Source organism: Pyrgilauda ruficollis, unplaced genomic scaffold (assembly GCF_017590135.1).
Source record: "Pyrgilauda ruficollis isolate IOZ18807 unplaced genomic scaffold, ASM1759013v1 scaffold20, whole genome shotgun sequence".
In the NCBI taxonomy this organism is placed as follows: domain Eukaryota; kingdom Metazoa; phylum Chordata; class Aves; order Passeriformes; family Passeridae; genus Pyrgilauda; species Pyrgilauda ruficollis.
Window position 1 is genome coordinate 135,531 of NW_024519207.1, and position 27,349 is coordinate 162,879.

At 44.2% G+C, this 27,349-nt stretch overlaps 1 protein-coding gene across 1 annotated transcript in view; it reads right to left on the minus strand.

Moving 5' to 3' along the window:
* SMAD9 (SMAD family member 9) overlaps positions 1-24,612 on the minus strand; it is a 35,943-nt gene extending 11,331 nt beyond the window's left edge. The window contains exons 1-4 of the mRNA XM_041467089.1: positions 24,514-24,612; positions 10,488-11,125; positions 3,807-4,064; positions 886-1,023 (exon numbers count right to left, since the gene is read on the minus strand). Of these exons, the coding sequence (XP_041323023.1) occupies positions 886-1,023; positions 3,807-4,064; positions 10,488-10,899 (808 nt within the window). The 5' untranslated portion in view covers positions 10,900-11,125; positions 24,514-24,612. The remainder of the gene's footprint in view (positions 1-885; positions 1,024-3,806; positions 4,065-10,487; positions 11,126-24,513) is intronic.
* Positions 24,613-27,349: the final 2,737 nt, after the last annotated feature.

The following is a 27,349-nucleotide window of genomic DNA, read 5'->3' on the forward strand; positions in this document are numbered from 1 at the left end:
TTCTGCTCCATTTCCATGCTACATACACACTCCTCGCTGTTTCAGAAGGCTGGCAATATTTTTTTAATGTGCATGTGCGTGCAGTGTTCAGTCCTCAGTCTAGAAATGACACTTCTTTAGGAACACAATATGATGGACTAAAAGAACAACTACTACTACAGTAGCAGGAAGCCAAAGCAAATGCCAGCAGAGGAACTCCATTTCCCCTTCCTACTCTGCAGCAATGGGCTCTGAATGGTGGGTACTAGCCAGTACTAGCCCAAAGGTAGCAGAGGCCGTGCTGGAGAGGTCACCAAGTTGCTTTGAGGGGTGCAAGCAGGACCCCAGACCCTTCTTTGACCATTAATGCCTCTCCCACCAAAAAAGACAGCAAAGACTTTGGTATTGTGCCAAAATATCTTTGTACTCCACTAGAACGTGTCCTTTTCTTTTCTAGCCAGCCAGTAACATAACATTAATACAAAAATGGCAGTAAAAAGCTCCCTACCGTAAGGTTTTAAACTTGAAACCTAGAGCTGAAGGTGATAAAGAAATGAGGTCCGATATTGATAATGCTTTTGTGTGTTATATTGCCCCACCATCCCCGATTTGATATGCTTATCTTTACAATGTAGATAACAGTGTTTGCCTGCATTAACAGCTTTTTAACTGTAATAGTCCATGGATGCAAATAAGGTCTAAACTCTGTAACTTTGCACATAATTCATGGAAATATTACATCAACCTATCCTGCTAGCTAATGGATGGGTCTAGCACACAGCCTTACTGCAAAACTGCCTGAAACTTATTACAGATCACTAACCCTTCTTGTGCAAATAACAATTTTTTTAAACAATTATTTTTCTTATAAGTTCTTATTTAAAGAATAGTACAAATGGTATTTACTTTCAGCTTCTCCATCGGCAGATTTACCTCCATTGGGCAAAGACAGCACTAGCTGACTTTCAGCTATTGCATCCATTGACCGTCCATTGTGGATTCCTGGAGGTTCTCTTGCATGGTAGGGCGGAGGTGGAGTTTCCACTACAGAAAGAAAGAAAAAAGAAAGGAGAAAGAAAGGAAGAAAGACACCTAAGTCAGTATGTTGGTAAGTTCCTCCTGTTTTTTTCCTGGTGAGTATTTTACTACTTCAGTACTGTTCGGCTTGAGAAGACTGGAAAAAGCACAAATCTGAATCTGGCCTCCCTTCAGTCTCCAGATTAAGACCATTGAATGTTCAGCAAAAATGGGAAGGAAAAGCTGTCATGTTGGACATGCAGTGCTTGAAAGAGAGAGGGATGGTCACAACAGTGCCTCAGGCCTAGACCCATGTAAAATCAAGTTCTCTGTTAACACCAGTTGTTACCCTAAGAAAGTAGTGCACTTTCATCCGTTATTTCCAGAATTCTGTCTTTAATTTAAAACTTGAGGAGGACAATTTAAGAGCAGAAACTAACTTGATTTGATCCTCTGGGAGAAAGCTCTCTTTCTTCATAATCTGTAAAAAAGCCTATGGAAAGCTACAGAAATCCGACTTGAAAAAACTCGCTCCAAACTTGTTCTTTTTAGCTCTGTCCTGCAAGGGAAATCTGTCCTTCTCCTGGTTTGTTCAGTTTCCCATCAAAGAGCAATATATGTCATGAAAACATTGGGAGGAAAAGTATCAAGTCACAATTGTTCTGCTCTTGATTTGTTTCATTTACAGCAACATGAGCTAGAAAACAGAAGGTGACCCTACAGTGGGGATTACGCAGAAAGGCTGGAGGCTTTAGAAAGCCAAATTAAAAAGGACTTCATTTTCATATTATAAAATAACAACATTCAGTGATTAAGCACTAAAAGTGTATAGTTTTGCCTCATTTGAAGAGAAACTCAAGGGGCTTGTGTGAAAATTATAGCCATATACAAGCTTGCAGGGCCAAGGGCCTCTTTAAGAATGGTTTAACTTGGTTCCAGACTGAAATTCCCTCTGGTGTTTGGGGTCTGTTGGCTGGCCCTCAAAATGGAGCAACTTGACCCAGAGTGGATAACTGTGAACTGTATCATGAGACAACCACTGAATCTTACAAGTAAGCCATGTTATTCTATTTAAGCACTGTTCAAAACCTAGGAATTTCATACACTATGTAATATTTCTAACACTTAAATGACATAACCCTCCAACAAAAAACAGTAAAACAAAATCAAGAAATAACGGAAGAGAAAATAAATTACAGAAAGGAATATAATCTCAGAATCACATGCCATATGGGTATTTTTGATGTCTACTCCTAAGCTAGTCACATTTAGATCTCCTTATGTCCACTAAAGCAAAATAGGAACCTGCAGACACATACAAGTGTATTGGACACATACAAGAAGATGCAATGAATCTTGTTTTAGGAGTGTCTGTTTTCCTCCATGGCTTATGGGGAATATATAGAAAATTCCATGAGATGCAGAAACCTGCATTGTTTACATCTATATTTGGTCACAGTAATCCCTCTCAAGGTTCTTGATGCAACTCCAGTTTGCTTTAGATAGCCTTCCATCCCTGATTGTTACACAGGCAAATCATGCTTATCAGTGTGCCGTGTGCTGTGATATACTGAAGCTCAGGTTGAGCCACTTCCATTACTAAGTAGCTTTGCAAGGTCCCAAGTTCAGTTAAATGCACGAGTGAGAGTCATTACACAGCTGGAATGGGCCTGATTTACCTGTCAGGACCAGCTCCACTGAATCCAGCTTAGTTACACACAGGTGAAAGAAAAATATTGGAGAAGACAAACAAGTCTTGCTACTTGATGAAATGTTTCAGTGTTGCTAAATATGATTTAATCAGAAATACAGATCTAGAGAAGAAATGAATGAAGGCACATTCAATGAATGAAGAGGGAAGGGAAAACATCACACTGTGTTGAAAGTATTAAACTTAAAAGGAAGTTCAAATGCTACAAAAACCTTGTAAAATAAACATCTTTCTTGCACTTAAAATGAAATAGGCATATCATTAAAGACCTGAATTTAAATGGTTCATAGTTGAGACACTAAAATCTTAAATTACAAGATTCTGACCTGAATTCATCTTTGTGAAAAAGCTGACATAACTGAAACTATTTGAAAGTTAAAGTGCTGAAGTGAATCTGAACCATGTTTTGATATTAAAACTAGCTCTTAGCTGTGTTGCATTAACAGCAAAAGCACAGTTAAATTTTCAGGTAATTAGAGCTGAACTAAGTGAGGAGTTCACAACACAAACAATCTGAGTGACATAAGCCTGCTAATCTCAGAACTGTGGAACATGTTCCAAAGTCACAGGAACTTGCCTGGTGACTTCCCCAAGTGTTGGGCCAGATTGTTAAACACCTTAACTTTCTGAAATGTATACAGTCAGTCGGATTGCCATAAACTTAAAAAAATTTCTGCACACCAGTTTCCTCATTTTATCCTGTCTCCTTGATGGAGTTTCTAGAGGTTCCTACCCTGACCATCCTAGGTCCCTAACTTAGGTCTTGCAAGTGCTCTTTTCCATGAATTGCACCAGAAGCTTGGATGGGCAGCTTTGGATAGAAGGTGGCCTGCCACACCTGCTTGTCTCCTCAATTTTTCCCCAGAGTAATCATGACATCTCACCCAGGCACTTCTAGGAGCAGGATGACTACAGTTCTCAATCTCCAGAGCATCTGTCAGAAGGACTGAGATACAATATACAGGAGACAGTCACAAGAAATCACATTCCAAGTCTATTCTATCCAACAGTTTAATCTGCAGCTACAGTCTGGGGGGAGCACAGATTTGTCACCTGACCTCAAATGCCTCAGTCAGGGTGTCCCAAAGCTCATTCTTACCCGTGAGCTGATAGGGACTTCCTGGTCCAGAAGAGCTTTCTGGTGAGTTGGGGTAGCTGATGCTGTTAGGTGACTGGGAGAACATGTGGCTGGGGGATGATGGGAAAGGGGTGCATGGAGGATGCTGGAAAGAATCCGGATAAGTGGCATTGTGTGGCATCAGTGGCTCGCTGTGCAGAGAAGTGTTTCGGAACTTGGCAAGGAGGCTGAGGTGAGGGTTAAATTCGCTGTGTCTTGGAACGAGTACAGGAGGTAGCACTGAAAACAAAAACAACAGAAAAAAATGGTTAAAGCTGTGTTCTTGAAAGTATATCTTGTTGTAAGTTAAAAAGAGGCATATTCCATGCTGCTCAAATGTTGCTGTCTGTATACAAGTCATTGAAGAGTAACAAACTTGTCCAAACCCAAGATTCAAAAGCTGAATTCTTGGACATTTTTCTCCAGATCTGCAGCCAGTTACAGCAGTTGCACATGCAAAATAAGGAATCTTGACTTGAGAAAGGTACCATAAAATTCACAAATATGGCATGCAGAAATTCAGGTGGTACGTCTCTGCCTTTCAAAATTATCTGTTCCTCCCTTCTTCAAAAACTGAACACATCAGAAGTTTTCTAAATATTGTCACCAGGATGTGTCAAATTCACAGCCAAGTTTAATACCAATTAATAGTGCTCTACAATACACTGCATATTTTACTACCAGTGTGTTACAGATAGGAAAAAAGAAGTACAGCCCTGAAGCCAGACACCAGATCTGAAATGTTGTGAGGTACTTGAAAATGCTGTCAGACAGACAGTGGGATCTTTGAAAGGAAATGTAAATGGCAATTCAAACATTGCAACAATATCAATTTAGGTCCTGCAATATAGTTAGAAAAGATCTCGCATAAGAAGGCAAATGTCAGTGGTTCATATTTAAGACATGAAAAATGCAGGCCAGAAAACTGAAATCCAAATTAACCCATTTAAAAATTAGTCTAGAAGATACTGCCCTTTCACAAACTCTCTTCACTTTTATCTCACACTGTCAGCGCTGTTAACAGCATTGTCCCTTTGAGAAACCCAGAGCTGATCCAAATTACTCTGGATTCTGACACATGAGAAGCAAGAGTAGCATTAAGACTCAAAACATTTTGAAAATCCTGACTAGTGAGATACCTATGAAGATGCAGTCCCTAGACTGGAACACAAGGAGGCTTGCTGAATAATTTTGAATATGAGAATTCAACCTGAGGCTTTAACTGTGTCTTTCATAGTCCTTAGTGGGGAGAGCAGCCCCTACAATGGGTGATTCCCATACCCCAAAATTTCTCTATTATTTACTAGCTCACATAGTTCCTAATTATCTTAGTTAAGGCTTTCAGTACAGGTAGGGGGAATGAATTCCCAGTTGGTATCATGCAGATCTAAAAGCCACCAAAGAAGATAAGGAGGCAATTTGAGTTATTGTGAGAAGGATGAATTGTCCCAGCATTAGAGACAATTCAGCAGGCTTGTACTGACTGACCTAGTATCGAGAGTTCCTCTGGCTAAAACCCAGCTGCACATCATCTTCCAGTCTATCCTTACTAGTTTATGGAAACAAATAGCAATGTATGCTCTTGTTTTCAAATGTTGATGGGAATATACAGTTTGAACATGTTTTAACATATTGCTTGGGCCAAAAGGCTGTCTAGGTAAGGCAAATTATTTTGGGGTAGGTTAGCTAACAACTTTTAATTACAGCAAACTCTCATTTATCCAGCTTAATGAAAGAGTGGAATAATTGCTATTGAATAAAGCAAATAATGTATAGATAATGCAAAACATGTGCATGAGAAGAGGCTGCCGGAACTCTTCTTGGAATGCACATCAGTTGCTCAGAGAGCTGGGGAGTTTACAGTGCCTGGTGCTAACAATGGGTTTACAGCTTCTTGCTCAATGTAGCACCATGCTGCAGTAGAGGCAGGGTTAAACAACTTTTCTGCCCACCCACTGGAATATACCACTGGGAATTTGCTAGTCACCCATGACCTGAAGAACTGAGCCCTAACATTATGCAAAAGATTGGACTGATGGCAAGGAGTTCACTGCAGAAGTTATCTTCTCACCTGCCCAGGAATATAGGCACTGGGATACCTGTTAAGGCACCACACATACATGGTTCTCTGGCACAATGCATTGCTAATTAGCCTCTGGCCAGGACAAGGATTGGTACTCTGGAGACTACTTTCTTTCCTTCTGCCCCTCATATGCCCCTATTTTTGGCATGAACAATCTGCTGCCACTTTCTTAAGTTGTTTGGTAGAGAAAGGTATTTCTGCTTCTTTACTGTTCTTTTAGCTTTAAACATCCAAGGAGTACTCATACAGGCAATATATAGGAATACAAGTATTCACATCTGGCATGCACTGCCCAGTCCCCTGTGGATCTCTTCACAGTCAGTGGAGAGGAATAAAATATTTTACTGCTATGTACTGGGACAAGACCGGTACCATCACTGCAGATATGGTTTTGGTGAGCTGTATTCCTCCCATCCCTTGCTCCTGTGAACAGCTCCAGGCTGTGAGCTGTTGCTGCTTCTGGAGTTTTCCTTTGCTGCTTCTGAAGTTTTCCACAGCAGCTCCATGAAACGGTTATGATGTTTGTCAGGTCTGCTGCTGATCAGCCAGCTCTGACTGGCTTCAAAAATGAGGAGCTGATGATCCCTTTGCACCCAGCAGAGGTGCTGAGCAAGGGGCAGCTGTGTGCAGCAATGTCCTGCAGTGTTGAGAGGCTGACACCTCACTGGGTACCACAGCTGAGGGAGCTGCTGCCTTCAGCCCTGTGAGAACTCAACTCCTTCTCTAAATGAAAGCTGAGAATCTGGATGTGTGAACAGCACTTGCCAGGGAAAGCCTTTGATTTGCCTTGAGTGAGTCAGCAGGAAGAATTTTCAAGCCTTCAACTCCTTCCCAGCTCTGACCATGGCACTCTTAATTTCTGCTCTGTTGAACAGTTTTTTGCCACCTCACTCACTCTTTCCACTGACTGTTCTGTGACTGCCTAGAGGACTAAAGCCTCTGTGGTGGGGAAGCATTCCGAGATGTTCTTGTTTGTGGGTAAGAATATCCCCCAGGGCCTCGTTCTCCTTGTTCTTTTGGTAACATGTCACTCTCCAGGGCTCAACCACTCTGAAGGAAATGTGACCAGAGGCATAAAACTGAGTAACTGAGTGTTTTGGGACCTGTTTGTCCTCATAAATTACCCACATTTTCTCCACTCTTTGGGGTCCTTTTCTTCTACCTGCTACTGTCCACCAAGAGCCAGAGGTGGATCCTTCCTTCTTTGCATGCTGAAGTGTTGATGATCTTTGCTCAACTAAAGACAAATATGGTCATGTCCTAAGTCCTGCTACTGCTTTTCATACCTTTCTCCCACTCCCTTTAGCATCAACAGTTCTTGATGGGAACCTGGCTGTGCCTGTGACTTCAGATGCTATCAAGGAAACTTATCTACCTCATTTTAATTTCAGGTACAACATCCACACTGCGATTTCTCACACATTAATCCATCTCTGCATAGTTTACTACTTTTGGAGACCGCTCTTCAGTGATATCCATCTCTTCTCTGTGCCCATGACTACTCCCAAACACATGGCCAACAGTGAAGCCATCAGGTGGTCTTCCACCTGGGAGGCTGTCACATATTAGTCCCACTCAGCCTTCATGAAAGCAGTCAGTTAGTCTAAGTCAAAAATTCTCCTGTCTACAGCAATGGTGCACCCTCAAATTTGCAATACTTACATATGAATGATCTCTTATAAAGAACAATAGGGTACATGTTTAGGCAGCTTCTGTTGACAACAAACCAGACTTCTGAGAAGCTCTTTGAAGGCAACAATGAAGGGGGAAGCAGAGCATAACCAACATACCTACCTCCTTCAGATTAGGTGGCCTAACTCATCTCTGCAGTGAGGTGTTGCACACATAGAGGAAATATTTTTTGCTTTTTTTTCTAAGTGGCACCTGCTATTCAGCAGACCTGAGAAGTTGTAGCAGCAATAAAAGCCATGTGTCATCTGCGCAGTTTCAGTAGCAGAACCTAAAATGGGACTGGGCAGCCTGAGGACGGAGAAGAGGTAATGAAATCCCTAAATCTCTGACCAGATTTCAAAGCTGTTCTCTAGTAACAGAGGTCTAGGGATTTGCCAGGCTGTCAAAGAAAGGATGAGGCCCTCCCATCTTTGACACAACTCATTCGTTCTGGATTAAAGTTCATGGATCTGGTCGTGGAGTGGTTGATTCAGCAAGAAAGACTGCAGTGATGGAAAATGATCTCCAAAAGGGTGGACATTTGTATGAAAATAATACTGGTAGGTGGATTATAAAAAATACAGCATTGACTTAATCAATGGGAGATTCTTTGGCTCCAGAGAATGAAACTCGGAGAATCTCATATAAGCCCAAGACCACCAACAGCCAAGATGCAGATTTCCTGCAGTTTAAAGAGAACTGTTGTTTAAACAGACCAGCACCTAAATCAACCACTCCCAGCCTTTTCTGTGGTGATCTCACTGCTGCCACTTTCTCATGAAGCTCATTTGTTTCCTTGCCTTGCCAACACCTTGCAGCACTGCTTTCTAACTGGAGCGGCATTGCACCACTTGCAGTGGTGCAAGTTCTCTCTCCTGCTGCTGCCCCAGAACACCTGAGTGGGTTGCACTCTTTGCTATATGATACAAACATTCTATAGCTGTGAGCTTCAGCTTCTGAGTTGTCCCTGTAAGCAGAGTTGTAGGAGTGAATACAACAGCCTGAGAACAATTTCTGCGTCCTTGGAGATCTGGCACAGCACAAACACAGTTTGTGTCCTCACAGTTGCACTCACTTTCACCTCCAAAACAAGGTGGCCAAGTCCAACGTGCCCAAAGTCCCTCCTGTGGGCTAACCCCTGCACTCTGAGAGCTGCTAGTCCACACAAGTCCACAGGGGTGAAAGCTGTTCCCGGGATTGTGTTACCAATTCAGCAGTACCCAGACCTGCACCTTGTCACCTTCTACCTTACTAGCACGGATACTGCCAGTCTGCACAGACAAACAAGAGACATGTTCACAGCTGAAAGCTTCTGAGTTTCAGGATCAGAACCACAGGCTTTGACAGCCATTTAGCCGCTGCTGGACCATTCCATTAGCAGTATTTGTTAGCTGGCACTGAACAGATGAGAAAACCAGGGTTGAAGTCAGCATCGTTCAATGCTGTCAGCTACTGCACTGAGGAGACTCAATTAACCGCACTGAAGTTGCACCAGAAGAAATTAAGAGACACTAAAGACTGCAGCCTGCAAATAAAGAAGTCCAATAAACAAAAGATGGGATATTTTATGAGCATCTTTTCTTAAATTATTGAAGAGTTTACTTTAGCAAGGCATGGGATTAGCTCTTTCCCCTGAAAACTGTTGACAACAAGCACCCATCAGTGTAGCTGTAAAATATAAAAGTTTTGGCAATGTTTACAGCAGATTGGATATGACTTCACAGTGACAGCTCTGCTGCACTGGGAGGATTATCAGAAGAGGAAGCAGCCCCTGGTGTTTAACAAATGTTAACAAATGTCTTTCCCTTATTTCATCTGTGTGAAAAGAAACATCCCACAGTTCACTTATCTGATCCTAATGTCACCTCAGAGTAAAGTTCATGCCAGACAAGGAGTAATCTCAGAATAAAAAGTATACACTTACCAACTGTATCCATTAGTAAATTAAATTACCGTGATTTTTGGCAGTAAGGGAGAGCTAGGTTAGACATTAGAAATCATTTTGAACTGTAAGGATAGCAAAGCAATAGCTTCACTTGCCTGGGGAGGTTGTAGAGCCTTTATCACATGGGATTTTTAGAGCTCATTAGGAAAATATCTGTCAGGAACGTACCTGGTAATTTGGTTTGGTTTGGGAGTCTGGACAGAGGAAAACAGGATGACTGCTCAAGACCTTTGCCAGCCCTGCTTTCCAAGATCCCTATAGAAGTCAACACTGAACACTACAATTTTTTAACAGCTGTTTCATTGACATAAAGCCCAATTAAATTACTTTTCACTTTTAGTGAAGTTCAAAGAGGATTATCAGTAGAAAATTTCAAATTTTTATGGGAACCTGGTGGATTTATTTCACATAAACTCTCCATTTAGGTAAGTAAATCCCACTTAAGGCAGGCCACCAGGTATTTTAGGAAGAATCAACTGACCTGGTTTCCTATTCATTGCAAAATATGCCATTTTACTGCAATTCTTATCTTTAAAGAGAAAGCTAGTGTTTCCTGGGGCTTAATGAGTCAACTGTTGGACTTCAATGAGACATAAATCTCACCACGTTGGTGAGGCCAGGCTGGTGCTCAGACTTCATGCAAATGGCCACCAGTTCAGACAGCGAGGATTCAGCACCCACGTCCATGGAGAGGAAGCTGCTTTCAGCACCTTGGACAAGATCCGGGTGCCCTCAGGGGTCCGACAGGACTCAGACCCCAACGGGAAAGGGGCTCCTTACTCCCTCCCTAGTCCTGGCTGCCAGAGCTGTGATAGCAGCAGGCAGGGCAAGACCCAAGATCCTTCCATCAGATGGAGCCTGCCTTTTCACATTTCAGAGCACTGCTGTAGGATGCACCAAGATTAGACCTGCCGGAGCAAGAGCTAACACAGAGATGCGAATCATTTGCAGATGACATAATTACCTGGGGTTTCCACCCGCCGGTAATGGTAGGGGTTGATGCACACTTCTTTCTGTTTCGAGCCAAAAGGGAACTCACAACATTCCAGTGGTTTCAACTCATGGTGAGATTGTAAGTCAGGCCAGCGCCACACTCTGCAATATATGACGTGGGGAAGCCCCTTGCGGTGAGACACCTGCAGCCGCCCATCCAAGGAACGTGGGATTGTGACACATTTACTGGGCTGACCCGGGCAGCTCAGAGCCCTCTCCAGTTCTTCCATGGCTCCTTTTTTCTTCTTTAATTTCTTCACCAAGGAATCAACAGCTTTTTCTGCCCACTTTTCTTCTTCATCTCCTTGTTTCCAGCCCAGCAGCCGTTTCACTGCGGGGCTGGTGAAGGAGAACAAGGAACTGATAGGGGTGTTGGAGTGCATAAGAAGCAGAGATTGCGCACAAGTGTCAACAGAAGCACAAACTGTTCTTCTGCCTTGCAAGGCCTGCACAGAGTTTCCACAGTGTTGTGATGGACACTTCCTTCAGTGGAAGAAGGAAGAGAAGTTCTTTCACACGTACGTCTTTGTAGTCTTAGGCACTGGTTACAAGTAGTCCGACAGGGTGGGTCTCAGAACTTTCCAAACATCCAGAAACTACTGATGAAGCCTGGAACAGCAACACAATACATGGTTAGGCTTCGCACACTATTTCCATTGTTCCTTCAATAAAATGTTTTGAAAGAGAAATCACTCAAAATGTGTAGTTAATTTTCAGTGGTTTTCTGTTTGGTTTTTAATGTTTATTTTGGGCTCAAGCCTCTCTTCCACACTATCCGCGCCACTCATTTTAGAGTTGGACCATGGAAATTGTAAAGTATCCAGTCACTTCAACTTGTGTTTAGAGTTTAATGCACCAGGAAAATGGTTGCAGGACTAAGATTATTTTTAGTACAAAAGAAAATTTACCCTCTTTTTTATATGCTGGTAGCTGTAGGTTCAGCTCAATCATCTTCCATGAAAATAAATCTGTAATATCAAATTCTATGTAAACAATGAGCAGAACAGTGTTGGGATTTCAACTCGTTCTCTGCCACTCCAATCTCACAGTACTGTCAAGAGTTGTAAAATATTAACTGCAAAATTAATTTAAACTTCTCCTAGATTTCATTTAAGTATTTTTAAAGATTTACTAGTATTCTCTAAACTTATTTATATTTTCTTACATGGAAGAGAAAAGCCTTTTTTGCCTATACAGTCTATTTCTCTCTCTTCAACAGTTCACAGCTTTCTGGATCCAAATCACAGACTTTTGGACACAGTTTGTGCTGGATGGATCCTGCATTTTTTTTGCTAGGAGTTGCTACATCTGAAAAAGAAAAGTCCAACAGAAAGAGTTTAGTTCTTGAGGGTTTTTCCTTTTTTTTTTTTTTTTTTTTTTTCTTCATATAGCTGGAGCCAGTCTAATTTTAGCTGAAAATTACATATTTCCACTGGCTGGAACTCTGAGTAAAAAATGCCCTTGTATGTCAAGCTATTTACTGCTTTAAATATATTTCATGGACCCCCTGTGCATAGCAAATCCAAAGGTCTGAACTACACAGAGGGCACTTAAAACAGGAGAGGGGGCAGCTTCCAAATGGATGCCTCTAGAAAAGCAGCTCCATGACTGCCCCAGCCCACCCTTGTGGATCTTTTTGCCCCACTAATAAAGGCCTGCTCACAGTCCTCAGCACCACTTAGGTGCAGCCACTGAGGAGACAGATGTTGCCCAGCACAGGGAGTGTCAGAGCTTCACAAACCATATTTTTGTGCAATTTCCTTAAATGTACAGGTCTTGTAAGAGTTCAAAGGGTACCTGGGGACGCCGTGTGCAGGAGCAGGTACAACACAGTGAGACAGGAGGCCAATCCCAAAGACTGGTTCTTTGGCATACTCAGATACCCTCGGCACCACGAGCTCTGGAGCCTGCTGCAGTGTGAACACACATGGCCCAGGGTAGCACAGCCTCTTGGGCAGTCTGTGATGTTTACTGAGGACCAAGGACTGCCTAGAGCTGTTTTTCTCCCAGCCCTTCTGTTTTGTTCTCATGCCCATCCCTATGCCACTGCATTTCCCTTTGAGATGTCCATCACCCTGAGAAATGCAGATACATGGAAACATAACAAGCTTTTTCCCTTCCTCCACAAAAAAAGCAATGGTAGGGGAAGGGGCTTAAAGTCCCAAAAGCCTTCCACTGCACTAGGAGGATGGAAGCACTTGGCGCCACAGAGAAGAATACATGAAAGCAACTCTTTGGTAACAGCAGCTGCTCTTCCCCAAGACCATATTTTCCCAAGCACCATGAAAATATGCACAGAGGAACTAAAGAACAGGAAAGAAGAACAGGTACACATTCAGGCAGGTGCTTCAGGCACCCACCAGAGCACTGATCTCTGGCTTATGCAATTTCTACATTATCAACCTATGTGTGTGTCCATTTGTCCTCAACTGACAAGAGAGGCTCTTGACAGAGCACGGCAGAAACCCCCTTGCTCATGTCCTTCAACAGTCAAAAATCGATTCCATAGAACTGTGGAAGCCTGTCCCACCACACAAAAAGAAACTTCAGATTCCAGATTTTTTTCCCTGCTCCGCACTAGTAAAAGTCCAATGACCTGGAGTATTTAACTGGATAGTTACTAATGCCTCTATACAAAACCAAAGTCTATTCCAAACACTTAGAGGGTATATGTGAGAATGAAGGAAAATCAGAGTGATTTATCAAAGGAAATAACCCCCTCTATCTGTTTGTAAAACATAATGTGGATAAAATTTAGGCAGGCAGGCTCCAGTCTTTACAGGAGCAGGTTCAGGCTGCAGAACCCAGCACCAGCCTATCCGGACATCCTGTGCAGTGGAGGTGTCTGTCCCTCACTGCCCTGGTGAGAACCTGTGGAGGATCCACCATCATACTGCTGTCATTGCCTGGCAGCACCAAAGCCCGTCCTTACATGAGAAAATAAAACAATGCTGGGATCACTGTGGATCAACCCTGAAAGCAGCAACAGGAAGCAAGGAAAGCCTGGGACGAAAGCCCACCGGACCAGTAGCAGTGTAGAAGTCTCTGCTCTATGCTGGGAGGGAAAATGGATCACACTTCTTATCTGAGGAGGTCTCCTGGGCACTGGCATGTGTAAACAACTGCTCCTGATAAGTTAATGCAACATTACAATCATCAGATGTGAAAACATACATGTTCACATAAAAGTATTGTCCCGAGATTTTCTTTTCCATTTTGACTAAGGTTTAAATAAACACATTAATCTCGTTCAGTCAAATTAAATAACTCAACAGTGACATCAGTATGAGTCTGAGCACTATTGTTGCTGGTGGGAGAGTCGCCAAGACTATGTGTATAAAAGCAAAAGCCGTGCTTTTCAGACCATGTGATGTAGTCTCAGATAAGTACATTGCACAATTTCCTACCATGCTCCCCCCAGTTTCATCTAAAGTCTTTTTTCCCCAAATTCAACTGACATGTAAAATATAAATGATATTAAATAAACAGCTTTCAAATAATATTATCAGAACATCCTAGTTTAATGTTATTAAATTACACAATACTGCACACTATTCAGCAGACTAAGCCCTGTGTTGCTATGCTTAGATTCTCCATTGCGAAATAGCGAGGCAGCCACTCTGCTCCAGGGCTGCAAAGACAGAGATGTCAATTCACAATTTGATTTTAACAGCCTTTCAGGACAGCAGTTGCTTAAGCCGTAAGCCTTTGGTAACAGGCAACTTGCCTATCCAACTGGAATGTTTCAAACCCACATTTGATGTATTTTCTGTGCTGATTATCCATTGTGTTTCTCGATGCTCAATGCAGTTTAGAGTAGCAGTGGGGAGGGAAGTGTTACAGTTTTGATCCATATTCCCAGCACATGTCCATTATACAATGATGGAAGTTCTGGTCTGGTCAGCTCTATCTCCCTCAGTGACAATATGATGTGCTATCATAAGGATGAGTCAGGCATCATTCAGGATACATTAATACAATTCCCTCCTCTGGGACTACAAGGAAGGCTTTGTCTATCTGTCAGCTAAGTGACTGGTCAACACCAAACAGGGTCAGTCTTCCATGCTGTAAATCCTTATTCCATCACTGAGTACAGCCTAAGATCTGAAGCTTGATTTAGAGAAGAAGTAGTAAACATATGGGACATGAGCATGGACCCACCCTTTTTTTTTCTGTGGCCTGCAGGAGAAGGTGGGACTGGAAACATGTCAGCCCAGTTCACTGGCTCCATTCTCCCTAAACACAGGGTTGTCTACTATTGCTGTGGCACAATAGTGGTGGGAAACAACTCTGGGCACAGGAACTTTATTACCTGTAGCATGTTATTACCACAGCATCTGGAATGGCTTTGGTCTGTTCCAGCAGCACTCCCCCAAACCACTTTTGTGCATAGTTCAAGAGTTAGGAGGGAACAGGGGTCACTCCCAATAATAAGTCAGCATAGAGCCACCATGTTTTGGAAGGTGAGACAACCATTGCACAGAAGTAAACCTCAAGGCCAAGAACAGTATAAGGTATGTTTCATTTATCAGTATAGAAGCAGTCTTTCAGTAGAATTTTCTTGGCCACGTAAACATGCCCAAATTTTTGACACCCTTATCTGACCTACTCATCCCCAAGTCCCTAAATCTGTATTTGAGAAAAATATGTGTGTACATAGCATGGACCATTCTACATAAAGGTAAATATCTAGGAAAAAAAAAACAAAAAAACAAACAGCAAAATCAGGCACTGCATACAGCTCATGCTGAGATGAGGCACCTCAAGTCTGAATGACTGCAAGGCTAAGAGCCAACAAAATGGGCATGAAGTGGAAGAGACTAGGATAATTTTCCTCTTCCTATGCCCATTTTTCACCTTCTGGTGTAGAAATAACCTGTAAGTCCTGAGGTTAACAGGAGAAATGTGCTGCTCCAGGAGCTTCACTTCAGTAACTTTACTGTGGTACTAAAGAGCCTGACACGCCAGGGGCAGAGGAAAGCCCATCATAACTGTGAGTTTATGATTTCCTAACTGGAGCCAGGTCTTGATGAAGTCAATAAGAGGGGTTCCAGAGCTCATGGAAATTAAACATGCCTTCCTTTTGTGTCTAGAGCAAACATGCTGACATCTCCACTATGGAAAGATTTTATTAAGTTTAGATTTTACCTGATGTAAAAGGGATCCACTGTGTCAGGGAAGATTCACATCACACCTCAGCAGAATTCCTGTGCAGTGCAACATGCTGATGAAGTTTCCTCTAATTCAGTTGTCATAGAATCACAGAATCATAGAATATCCTGAGCTGAAAGGGACACACTAGGGTCATCAAAGCCAACTCCTGGCCCCACACAGGCTACCCCAAGAGTCACACCATGTGCCTTAGAGCGTTGTTCAAACACTTCTTGAACTCTCTCAGGCTTGGTGCTGTGACCACTTCCCTGAGGAGCCTGTTCCAGTGCCCAACCACCCTCTGGGTGAAGAAACTTTTCCTGATATCCAACCTAAACCTCCCCTGACATAGCTTCACACATTCCCTCAGGCTGAGGGAATTTCGCTCCCATAGACACAGCAGGGAAATTGTACCAGTCCTTGTTAAATATCACTCTAAGCTTTCCACAGAAGTCAAAAAGGAAAACTTTCAAGGATGCTAACAACAACAGACTTATGACACCACTGTGTAAAGCAAAGTGTCCAATGTCCTTCAAAAGCATATTTTTGTATGTGTATGGTGTGGGCAGATGTGTATGTACTTCTGGTCATCTGGGTTCAGATGTGTATGTACTTCTGGCTTCTGGCATAAAGCTTCAAGGTGCTGCCTCCACTCCAGCACTTGCCTGGTGAGAGGCATGGCTATCTGTCTCGAGAATGCCTGACATCATCAGTCTCAGTGTCACTGCAACAGCTAAGTAAGGCCACAGAGGGAGATTTCTCAGAGGGTCGTCTAGACATAAGCTGTGCAGTTCTTGGAGATGCATGTGGCTGGAAAACAGAGCAGTGAGACAATTATAGCTGGAAGTCTGACACTCAGCGACTAAATCACAACAGAACTGGAAGGGAGAAAATTGTTTCAGTTGATCAATGTGAAGAGGAATGCAGTAAACATGCTCTTAGTTATTTTTACCTAGCACTGATTCAGTTATTTCTACCTACTATGAAAGAGAGAAGCATGCAAGTTTTCTTAAATCAAATGATTCTTGGTGTGTTTTCAAATGTGCCCAGCTGGCAGCAGCCTGCACACACTCAGGGCTGGCAAAGAACCTCCCAAGTCAAATCACTGCCACTCGCCATGGGGATCTTCTACACATCAGCAGGGAAAAGGGTTTTAAAACAAACAAACAAACAAACAAACACACACACACACACATAATTTTTCTGAGCTTGTGTAACCACTCAAGTATTACCTCATCTACTCAGCATCTTCTCGTGACAGGAATAACACATTCTTGATACAAAGGAGGAAAGATTCAAGTATATAAGCTGCACACCTTAGTATAGCTATGTGCACTTCCATACAAACAAACACCCACAGAAGCATTTCAGAAGCATAAATTCTGTCACAAAAGAAAATTAAGTACCCAGGTCATGTTTGGTATGCCCATGATGCCTGATTAGGAAGCAATTCCTGCTGTGGGACTGCTGTGGGACTGTGGATGAGCACATTGGCAGATGTTTCAACAAAGCTTCGTCAGTGTGACATAAGATGGGGAGAAGAGAGGTGCATGGGAATGGTAACAATACCCCCATGTGCAAAGTCTGCTACAGACAGGATAGGGGCAATCCATTTTTCATGTCCACTTGAAAAATCAGGGGGAGCATAAGAGTAGGATAGATAAGTGTTGGGACAGTTGCTGCTGTCTGCCAGTGCATTTTACACAGCTTGCTTCAAGAATAACTGTGCTGGCCTCAGGGAGGAAGAAGAGACTGGAAAACCCTTTGAGACGAGCCCTTATGACCCTACATCCCCTACTAGAACCAAATAAAAGTGTCCCTCTCTTCTGGTGTAGCACTGGGCTAGCATGGCTACACTGGCTTTGACCCCTGGGCAAAGCAGCATCCAGCTGCTGAGGATGGCAACCCAAACCAGAGGGCTGAATGTTCCCACCAATTTTTGCCTTTGAAATTCTCCCACAATATCTGAAGGCACCCCAAAAAATTATCACAACCAAAGTCTATGTAAAAATATTAAACTGGACCAATTTATCACTATGATCTCTCTCCGACTGCACTTCCTTCCTTGGTATTAATTTTTAAAGGAAACCAGTGACTGTGATGTTTATAAAGAGTGAAACACACAGTATTCCCTGTCTGGGCCACGCCACAGTTTCTAAGATGCAATCCCACAGGGACACATCCTCTTCTCTGCTTCACACCCTGCTCCCTGCAGGCAGGAAGAAGACCCATTCACCCAGACCCTGCCTTACCCCTTCCTGAGGCTGCCCTGCTCAGACTCAGACCAGCACTTCTGAGGAAGAACCCCTCTCTCAACTGCTTTCCTCCAGCAGAGCTGCAAGGTAAGGAGCACTCATGCAATGGAGGAGCTCTGAGGATGTATCTGTGGGAGAAGGTAGGAAGCATTGAGGTGATGAGGAGGTGGATCAACCTGCCCTAGGAAGCCAAAATGTCTTCTCATGGCTCTCACTATCCCCATTTTACAGCCAGTCAGTCCCGCATTCTTCACATACCCACCATTCCCAAAGAAACTGCAGCAAAGCCCATTGGTGTTTCTAAAAATGGAAGGGTTAGAAATATGCAAAAAATAGAATTCCTGTTTTTAAAATAAAAGTTGATTAGTCTCTGATACAAAGCATGAAGCCAAGTGCCTCCAGAACAAACACTTCACAAAGGAAGAAGGGGACTTGAAAAGAACTTCAGCTTCCATGCTGATCTAACGTTTACAGCCACACTAACTGGATCCTGTAATCCTTGTTATCAATCACTGGCATTCTTGGAGTCATTCCCAAATACTCATTTCAGGAAAAGGATTTGCTTAGATTTAGATGTTAAGAATGTTGTGAATAAGGATACATCTAAAGAACAATTACTTCACCAAAGATGTGGCACTCTAGTCTGATGGGAACCTCTTCTGGAAATTTAGTGTCTTAAATTGTCAGAAGAGAATACGCTTTTGCTTTTGATTGTGCCTTTACAGTGCACATAGGGAAAAAGGACAAAGCAAATGTTGTCCTCACATTGTATGGTAGCACATCCCACCTCAGGGAGGCCTGTCTGAAGCATTACTCAGTTCTGGTGTTCACATAGCAGACGTCTTTTGCAGATGACTTAGCATCTCACAGCTTAGAAAGTGAAATACAGATCAATACATTGTATGGATCCTGGATAAAAAACTCAAAAGGAAGAACTTCCAGAAATGCTTCTCCTCTGACTGGCAGCAGGCCTGGGGAGGAAGCGGCAGTACTGCTGGCCACATCTCCTTCTCTGCAGGTGAGACAACCTGGCCGACTGCATGGGGGGATAGATTTCACACACAAGACACTTTCTGTACACATCACAATAGCAGTTGTCCACGGAATCGCATTAGCATTTCATTGTGTTCAAACCATATCACGTTCAAATCTGTTTTTCCTAAAAGGCCTCCATTGTGCATCACTGTGGGAAATTGCTAATGCAATAAGATTGACATATAGGTTCTCCTGCATGAACATCCGCAGTAATCTGTGCTAATTGAGCCCTCAGTGGCTCGTGAAAATCTGCAGGGGGGAGGAAGGGTGGAGCATCCACATGGCCTACATCTTGGAGAACTGCAGCAAATAACTGTGTGGAGAAGAGGTAAACACTAGTATTAGTGTGCTTTATCCATGTAAAGATCTGATTCAGTGGCAAGATTGCCTTGGTCAAGGGACCAGGATATTTTCTGTGAAAAATATCTGGATATGCTTGGACTGTCTGTGGAAGTTATTTCCCAATAACAGAGCTAAGAACAAAAGCAGCAAGAACTTGCCTATCTAGTTCCCTCCTGTGGGGGAAAGGAGATAGCTGGCCATTCCCAGAGACTTCAGCTGAAGATGTGGGTGCTCAGATTCTCTGTAAACCAGAACACCTTCTTAGGGGATTAAACAGGTTTCATATGCCTACATTTGAGCCCTGGGAACAAAAAAAAACCAAAGGCTGGATTCTCTTTAGCATGGAAGATGGCATGTCATGTTAACTACCAGCTTCAGAAAACACTGAGCAGAAGGCACAAATCAGGGCCTGAGTCTTTAGAAGAAATATTTTACTCTTCTTCAAATCCATCTCAGGATTCCAAGGAATACTCCATCTCTTCATGGCTGTTGCTGCCCTTCCTCTCCCCTCCTAACACTCAGCTCTGGTCCATGCAGCCCCTACAGCCCAAGGCTCCCAAGGAGGCCACCACCAAGAAGCCTGAGGTGGTTCTGTAGGACCATGCAGCAGGACAGACATGGGAGCCACAGGCTGCAGCCTCCCACAGCAATGGATTTTGGTTTCTCTACTCTAGATGTCTCTGTGAAGGTTTCATGCCCTGTGTGAAGTAATCCAAGATCTGATGATGAGAGAGAGACAAATCAGCTACCTCACATACGCTGCAGGGTGAGAAACTGCACCTTGGCAGCAGGGCCAGAGTAATTTGACAGAGACAAGTAGGTTTGGATAGGCAAGACCAGCAAGTAACCATAAGAGAGTTTTGAAAAGCCACATGAACTGCTTGTGCCTCCGGTCAGTTTTGTGCCTACTGGGCAGTGTGTGGGATCGCTTCCTGCCGCAGCCCTCAGGGTAAACAGTCTTCCCTCAGGTGCCTTGATTTCTGCATCTGTCCCACAGGTACCCTGACAGGGATGGCTTTGTAAAGCAGAGTCTGATGAGGAATGCTGCAAAGGAATGCTTAAAAGAAAAAAAAAAAAAAAGGTTTTTTTTTTTTTGGTTTGGTTTTGTGGTTTTTTTTTCTTAAGGGAAGGCAAGCAAGAAAACACACATAAAAAAAGATTAGGCATTGTTGAAATGTATTGACCTCAACTGAAGGGTTATTCACATTATAAAGGATTCTTCATTAGGTGGAGCTTTGCTGCTTGCAGACAAGGCCTTCTGGAAAGGGCACCTCCATCGCCAGCTCCTGCCTGCTGTTCTGCACAGCATGGCTGCGTGACCCAGCACACCACCAGGCCGAGCAAACACAGAACCAGCGTTATCAAGAAGTGGCCAATCTGGCTTCCATTGTAGCCAGGTAATGAGGGTGAAAGGAAGCCTGAAGAAGAACAAAATCTAATGACCCACGGGTCTGTTAATTTCTTTTCCTCCTCATTTCTCTCTTTTAATGGACAGTGAGCTTGAGACCAACAGTTGTGGGGAACTCAAGATGTGGGGAATATTTTCAAAACCTATACAAAGGCCAGGCACATAGAGAGACTCCAGAATGGGAGATGTTTCAGGAAGAAAAGGAAAAGATGCAGGATTTTGCACCTGGGAGCAGAATGTAGGTGGGAGAAGAGAGCTTGTTGGGAAATGGGAGGTTGCAGTATCAAGCTGGAAGGTTGCCACAGTGTGGACTAACGCTTTGGCAGCTGCAAACAAAAGGAAGGAGGAATGTAAGAAGTAACACGAAGAAAAACTGTCAAGAGATATCTGGAAGTATCACCACCTGTGAGGAATCAGAAGAGGCAAAGATGATGCTAAGTTTGGCAGAGGGAGGATGGTGATGCTACTGACAAGGAAAACAGAGTGGGAAGGAAACAAGTTCTGGATAGAAAGATGTGAAAGATAATACTTTGCTTCTCCCAATCAGAAACACACTTCGATCTTAATGCTGTCTCAGAAAAACAGAGATCAATTATCAGATTTTCTTCTTCCGTTTTTTTCTTGGTTTTTAAAGCAGAAGTGGCTGCATAAATTGGGAAGTCTCCTTCACTCCATGTCCACCGCCACCATGTCCTTGCTGTGCCCTTGTTTGGAGGAAATGAACCTCAAAGAGAACTGCTCAACCTTACACCTGTCTAAGGTGCAGAAACCTGCAAATGGTCCTGTAGAACAATCCACCTGCTATTTCACCTGCTTTAATTAAAATGCAAACATGTATTAGTCAGGATCTCTGTCTGGGCTCTGATCCTGCAATCTATTAAATCCACTCATCTGCAAAAGCCAGATTTTTAGCAGCTGTAATAAATACACAGGGCCCAAGTCTCTTTAAGTCACCTTTCCACCTGTAAAATTCCCACAGCATTAACCATTCAAACACTGCAGACAAAATATAAGATGGGAAATAATTTGGGATATTTTTGAAAAATTAATTTTGTTGCAAAGTCTAGTGCTTCTCACAACTGTTCTCCAAGACAGTAATAGGACCGTGATGATTACCTCAAATTGTTGTTGTTATTACTATCCCTTGCTGCTCATGCACAGTAACACTAATGGTTCTTTATACCCACCTGTATCAGGAAACCAGGCAGTTAAACAGAACAACCTTTACTACGTATATTTTTGCTGTGTTGTTTTCAGTTAAAATATTTATGATGCATTATTTGGGGTTTTTTTTTTCCTTCCCCAGCCCTGTAATTATTATTTGTAAAGGGTATATATTGCACAGAAAATGGAATCTCTCTAGGCTATCACTGTATTTTTTGCAGCAGACAAATTACAGAGCATGTATATATATATACACACACATATATATATATATATATTTGTTTCCCCTTACTCTTTTAAGTTTCTTTGAAACAGGGTGCCCAGTACTGCTGATGCTGGAATTACTGTTAGTCAGTATCAGCCCTGGTGATAAACTCTAGCTAGTGTTTTGGTTAAAGGTCACTTGTAATTAGTAGTCATTGTCCTTTGAATTTAACAATGGAAAAATAAAACTTTATAGCGACAGATTAGCCTGGCCATCAAAATTACAGCACTTTAGCACTCAGGAGAGAGAATTGCATGACACACTATCTCCCCGTCTGATAACAGCAGATAGCTAAGAATTCAAACACGAGACGCAGAAAGCCTGTAAAAGAATAAAAGGAGAGAAAGGAGAATTAACTGCACAGATGTTATATGATACATTATACTGACACTTCCACACTCCTCTTTTAGTGAGCTGGGCCTCGTCTTGTACCCACTGAAGCGAAGATGGAGCACTACTGCCCATTTTTGTGAGAGTAGCTTTCAAACCCGAGGTGCTACCGAGTTCCTCTACACCACATCCCCACCTTCTGCAGGTACTTAGCATGTGTGTGCATGACTCTTTAGTGAAATACTAATTCCCAACTTCTTCACAAAGTTGTGCAGTTGACAGCTTTGTGCATATTCGTTTCAGTTGCTGCAGGTAAATAAAAGCTCTCTCCACCTCGTATCAGTTTACAAATCTGACACAGATTCAATGCATCCATCAGGAAATCTCCTGGTTTGCATATATTATATGGATATGATAAGGATTTGTGATAAAATACACTTGACCCTTATTCCAGGCACTTTTGCAGAATTACTGTTTATCAGCTTATGTGCGAGGTAATAAAGTGAAGAAGAAAATGTTTCTAATTCCATCACAAAGGACAAACGGGAATGGGAACTACTGCTAAACCCAGTAAATACAAGATACCGTTCTTGATACAACTGACTTTAAATGTATTTTTGGGCATGTTTATTTTAGCTACTAAGTCAAATTAACTCAGGATTTAAAAAACCAAAAAACAAACCACAAACATCCCCAGTGTCTGCTTTAAAATCTAACAAGAAGCAAAGATGAACCAGCCAGACACTGGTACTTATCAAATCTGAAAGAAGGGAGTTGTCTGGCTGGATTAAAACGGATGAGGTTTGTTTGAGTGATGACATTTGTCCTACTGTTGCTGAGGAGAAGAATTTTGTATCACTTTCTTCATCTTATGCTCCCGAAGATGGGAAGATTAGTCCTACCACACAAATACTTGCACGTATAGAGGGGCACATTTCCACACGTCAGAGATGCTGGAGTACTGAAACTTGCGTTATCTGCAATGCCCTTCCCAAACCACTGCAAACTTGAATACATTCCCAAGCCGTGCACATAATTTCCCTCTTCTGCCAAGGGAGAGCTCCTTCACTAAATCGTTGACCATTCTAGGCTGAAATATTTCTTTCACTAGTTTATAAGATGCAAGTAATTAACAGCGGGCGTGCGTGTCTGTGCTGTGTGTCCACACGTGTCCATGTGTGTGTCATTTATTTTTATTCCCACTAATGCCTCTTTAAAAGCAGACCTGGCTAGCATGAAATAAATTTACCCATAAAATCAAACTAGGAAAACACAAAGTTACCAAACAATTGTTACCAATTAGCCGAACTCCGAATGTCTCCCCACTTAGAGCTGCCTGGGCACGGAGATAAAATTACAGTGATTTGTAATTTGCCATATCGAGGGCTATTGTTTTTGGAAATGTTGGTTACTTGCTAACCAACAAACGTGTAACGTTTTAACTTCGGAGCCAAAAGACAAGAGGCCAATCAGAGTCACAGTTCGTAGCTGGAATAAAAAACCCGAATCCCAGCAATTCTGCTCCGTTTTGCCCGGGAGCGTGTCCAGGAGCGGGATTTCTTGAACAGAAAATAACCTCTGAAAGGAAAAGTATTTCCAAACGTGTCATGTGGGGCTCTGTTGTTTCTTTTCTTTTCTTTTCTCCTACTTAAACGAGAAAGAAAGAAATCCTGACAGCGGGAAGACTTGTCAACGTTTAGCCATCCATAAAAATGTTTTTCCCCGCGCTCCTCCTTTCGCTCGCCGTCCTGGCGTCGGTCTGTCTCATCTCGCTGCTCTGCGGCCCCAGCCCCCGCCCGCACACCGCCCCGGCGCAGCGGGGCCGGGGCCGCCAGCCGGGGGGACACCGGCCCGGGGCGCCGCCGCGGCTGCTCCGCCGGGCGCACGGGGGGATGCCGCGCCCGCCACCGGCCCGCCGCCCGGCACCGCTCGGGGAAGGATGCGGGACAGCCCCGGCGCGAAGTTTGGAGCGACGGCACTGTCTCCCGTCCCCTCTGCTTCCCCCCTCCGCCCTTCCCGGGACGCGGCCGGGAGCCCCGGCTCTTACCTGCCACGGGCGCGGGCTGGGGTCTCGGCGCGCCGCGGGCGGGAGCGGGGCTGCAGCTGCGCGGCGGCGGCGGCGGGGCCAGGGCGCAGCGGCAGCGGCAGCGGCAGCAGCAGCCCCGGCCGGCGTCAGTCAGGCGGGAGCCGTCACACACACGATCGCACACACGCGAGGTCGCTCACACACACTCGAGATCGCTCACACACGATCGCACACGCACAAGCGCGCATCCACACACTCGCACACGCTCGCACACTTGGCACCGCTCGCACACACGCACATCCACACCGGTACAGATGCAGATACAGATACAGATACACGCACAGGCTCAAGCACACACGGACGAGCGCACGCCCTCGGTGAGTTACACACACGCTCACACTCACACCCACACGCACGCTCGCACCATGCACCTCTCCGCACCCGCACGCCGCGCCTCGCCGGGCTCACCGCTCCGCACCCGCCAAGTTGTGCCTCTCCGGCACACGGGCTCGCCGTGACAGAGCTCACCCGCAGGCACAGGCACACACGAAGCACCCCCGCCGAACCCGCCCTTCACACTCCCCGCGCCCCGCTCGCCCCCAGCCCCGCGCCCCGCGGGAGCGCAGCCGCCTCGGGGCCGCCATTCCGCCGGCCCGGGCTGCCCGCGGAGGGGGTGCCCCGATCGCTGCCCTGCCCGGGGCCGTGAGGGGTAGCCGAGGAGTTTGTGTGTGACCGCCGGGCCGCCCCGGGACAGGTCCCTCCTGAAGTGCCCCCGCAGCCGGCCCTTCCCCGGGGTCCTTCTCGCCAGTCCCCGAGGATGGACAGTGGCCAAGCGGGGCGTGGGCCAACTTCAGCCCCGTCCTGCGCTGCTACGAGTGCAGCTGACCCGGCATTTGGGCACAGGAGACAAACGCCGGCTGCGGGCAAAGACTTGGAATCAACGTCGTCCCTCTGGGACGGCTGGACAGCACAGCTGCAACGGGCTTGGGGATCAGACTGTGCCTTCCCGCGCCGGGCTGTGCGGAGGTCCCATCATTTCTTGGACTGGTCAGAGAACACCAGACTGCAGCTGGCACTGATGAGCAGATGCATTTCCTGCTCCAGAGGTTACCTATTAAACCCTCATATTCCCTAGAAGTAAGCATCTCTAGCTATGTAGCATGTTGCGTTAGCCGTAATAAGGAAGGGCTGAAAGAAGGGAAGTCAAGTAGCTTCAAGGACACTAGACATAAAAGCTACTCATGAAACTGGGGCTCCAGGCAGTGCTAGGAACAGGTACTGTCTGAACCTGACCCTGGCTGCATTGAGGGGCTCCAGTTAAATTGCACTGTGCCTTTTGAGGTCAATCAATAAATATGATTAAAGATACCATCCTGCTGACATTTTCACCAAAATTTTTTACATTGTAAAACATGACAGCAAAGCTAATGTTCTTTGAGTAGACATCAAAAAGCCACAATACAATTACAGCTCCGCAGCGCAGTTTTATCCAAGCATGCGTGCGTGTGGGCTGTGGTGCAATAGGGAGATACAATGTAATGCCCCAAAATATCTCTGTTTCCTGCTTCGGACTGTCTTCAAATACCGGCGGCTTCCCCACTGCTTGTCAGGCTTCTTCTACAGGAGACTTCTCGACAGATGAGTGGCAGAAGAGATGCTGTTAATTAAAATCACTGTAAATATTCATAAAGTGCCAATCACACATTCTAACTGGGCGTGTTTTCAGATTTTATGTCCACAATGCTGTTTATTTTTAACTGAAGACATCACACTGCAAATGTGTACCTGGGCAGTTGTGAGGGGTAGGGGATTGGGTCGGCAGAGGTGTGGTGTGTAACTTACTGAGGCACAACCAAATTCTGCTGGGTCTCACTGCATCTCTTTCAGGTGTTGAAACCTCTGGTTTCTCATGCCTCTACTCAGAGTTTCTGCTACCAAAAAAGGGGTGGCAGGACAAGGTGGGACTCCTGCCACTCTGGTGCACAGCCTGCTGTGCTATCTCCAGTCTGTCTTCATTGGCAGGGTACATTAAAACACCAGTACTGCTACTGGAGTGATCCCAAACAGCAGAGCTGCTGCCTAGGTTAGGCAGTCAGTTCCTAAAAACTTACTTTGATTGAAACTTCCAGTTAAATGGGCATAAATTATTTGTAAAATTATTTAAAATTATACGCATTCCTGTTTGTGTGGTGGCAGTTTTAACTGTGCCATATTGGAAGAAACTCTAGCTAACAGAGGTCACATGTGTGTGTTTATACATATATATATATATAACTGGAGTTTGATAAAGTATAGATTATATAGCAGGCAACAATTTTTTTTGCATGCAGTTGTATTTCTGATCATGTGGCATGCACACATACATGTTTTTTTACAAGAGCTGAATATATGCTGGTGTTACCTGTGATCTGCTTGGAACCTTTGGAATGAGGGATCTCCTCAGGAGCAGTGCTCCTGTCCTTTCCACCTGTCCTTTCCACTCTCTCCACACACATTTTCAGAGCCCAAATCCCTGAGCCCAAGTCTTCTTCTGCATGGCTTTTAAAGCTGGTGTCCTCTTTGCATGGCTCTGCTCCTCCTGCCAGGGTGACTCATCACCTGTCACTCCTCTGCACCACCTGAGCTCTGCTAATTCCATTTCTCATTTGCCATTATCTCTCTCCAGTGCCTCATTTCCCATCCTGCCCTTTGTAAAAGCCCTTCCTTAACCTGCACACGATGTAACTTTCTTTCTCAAATCCCCTCCTGCAAAACATGGACCAACCTTCTTTACTCATAAAACAAAACCTTATTGGAGTATTCTTATTTTGGTCTGTATTCTGTCTTTTTGTACTGGATAACTCAGTAAAGAAAATAA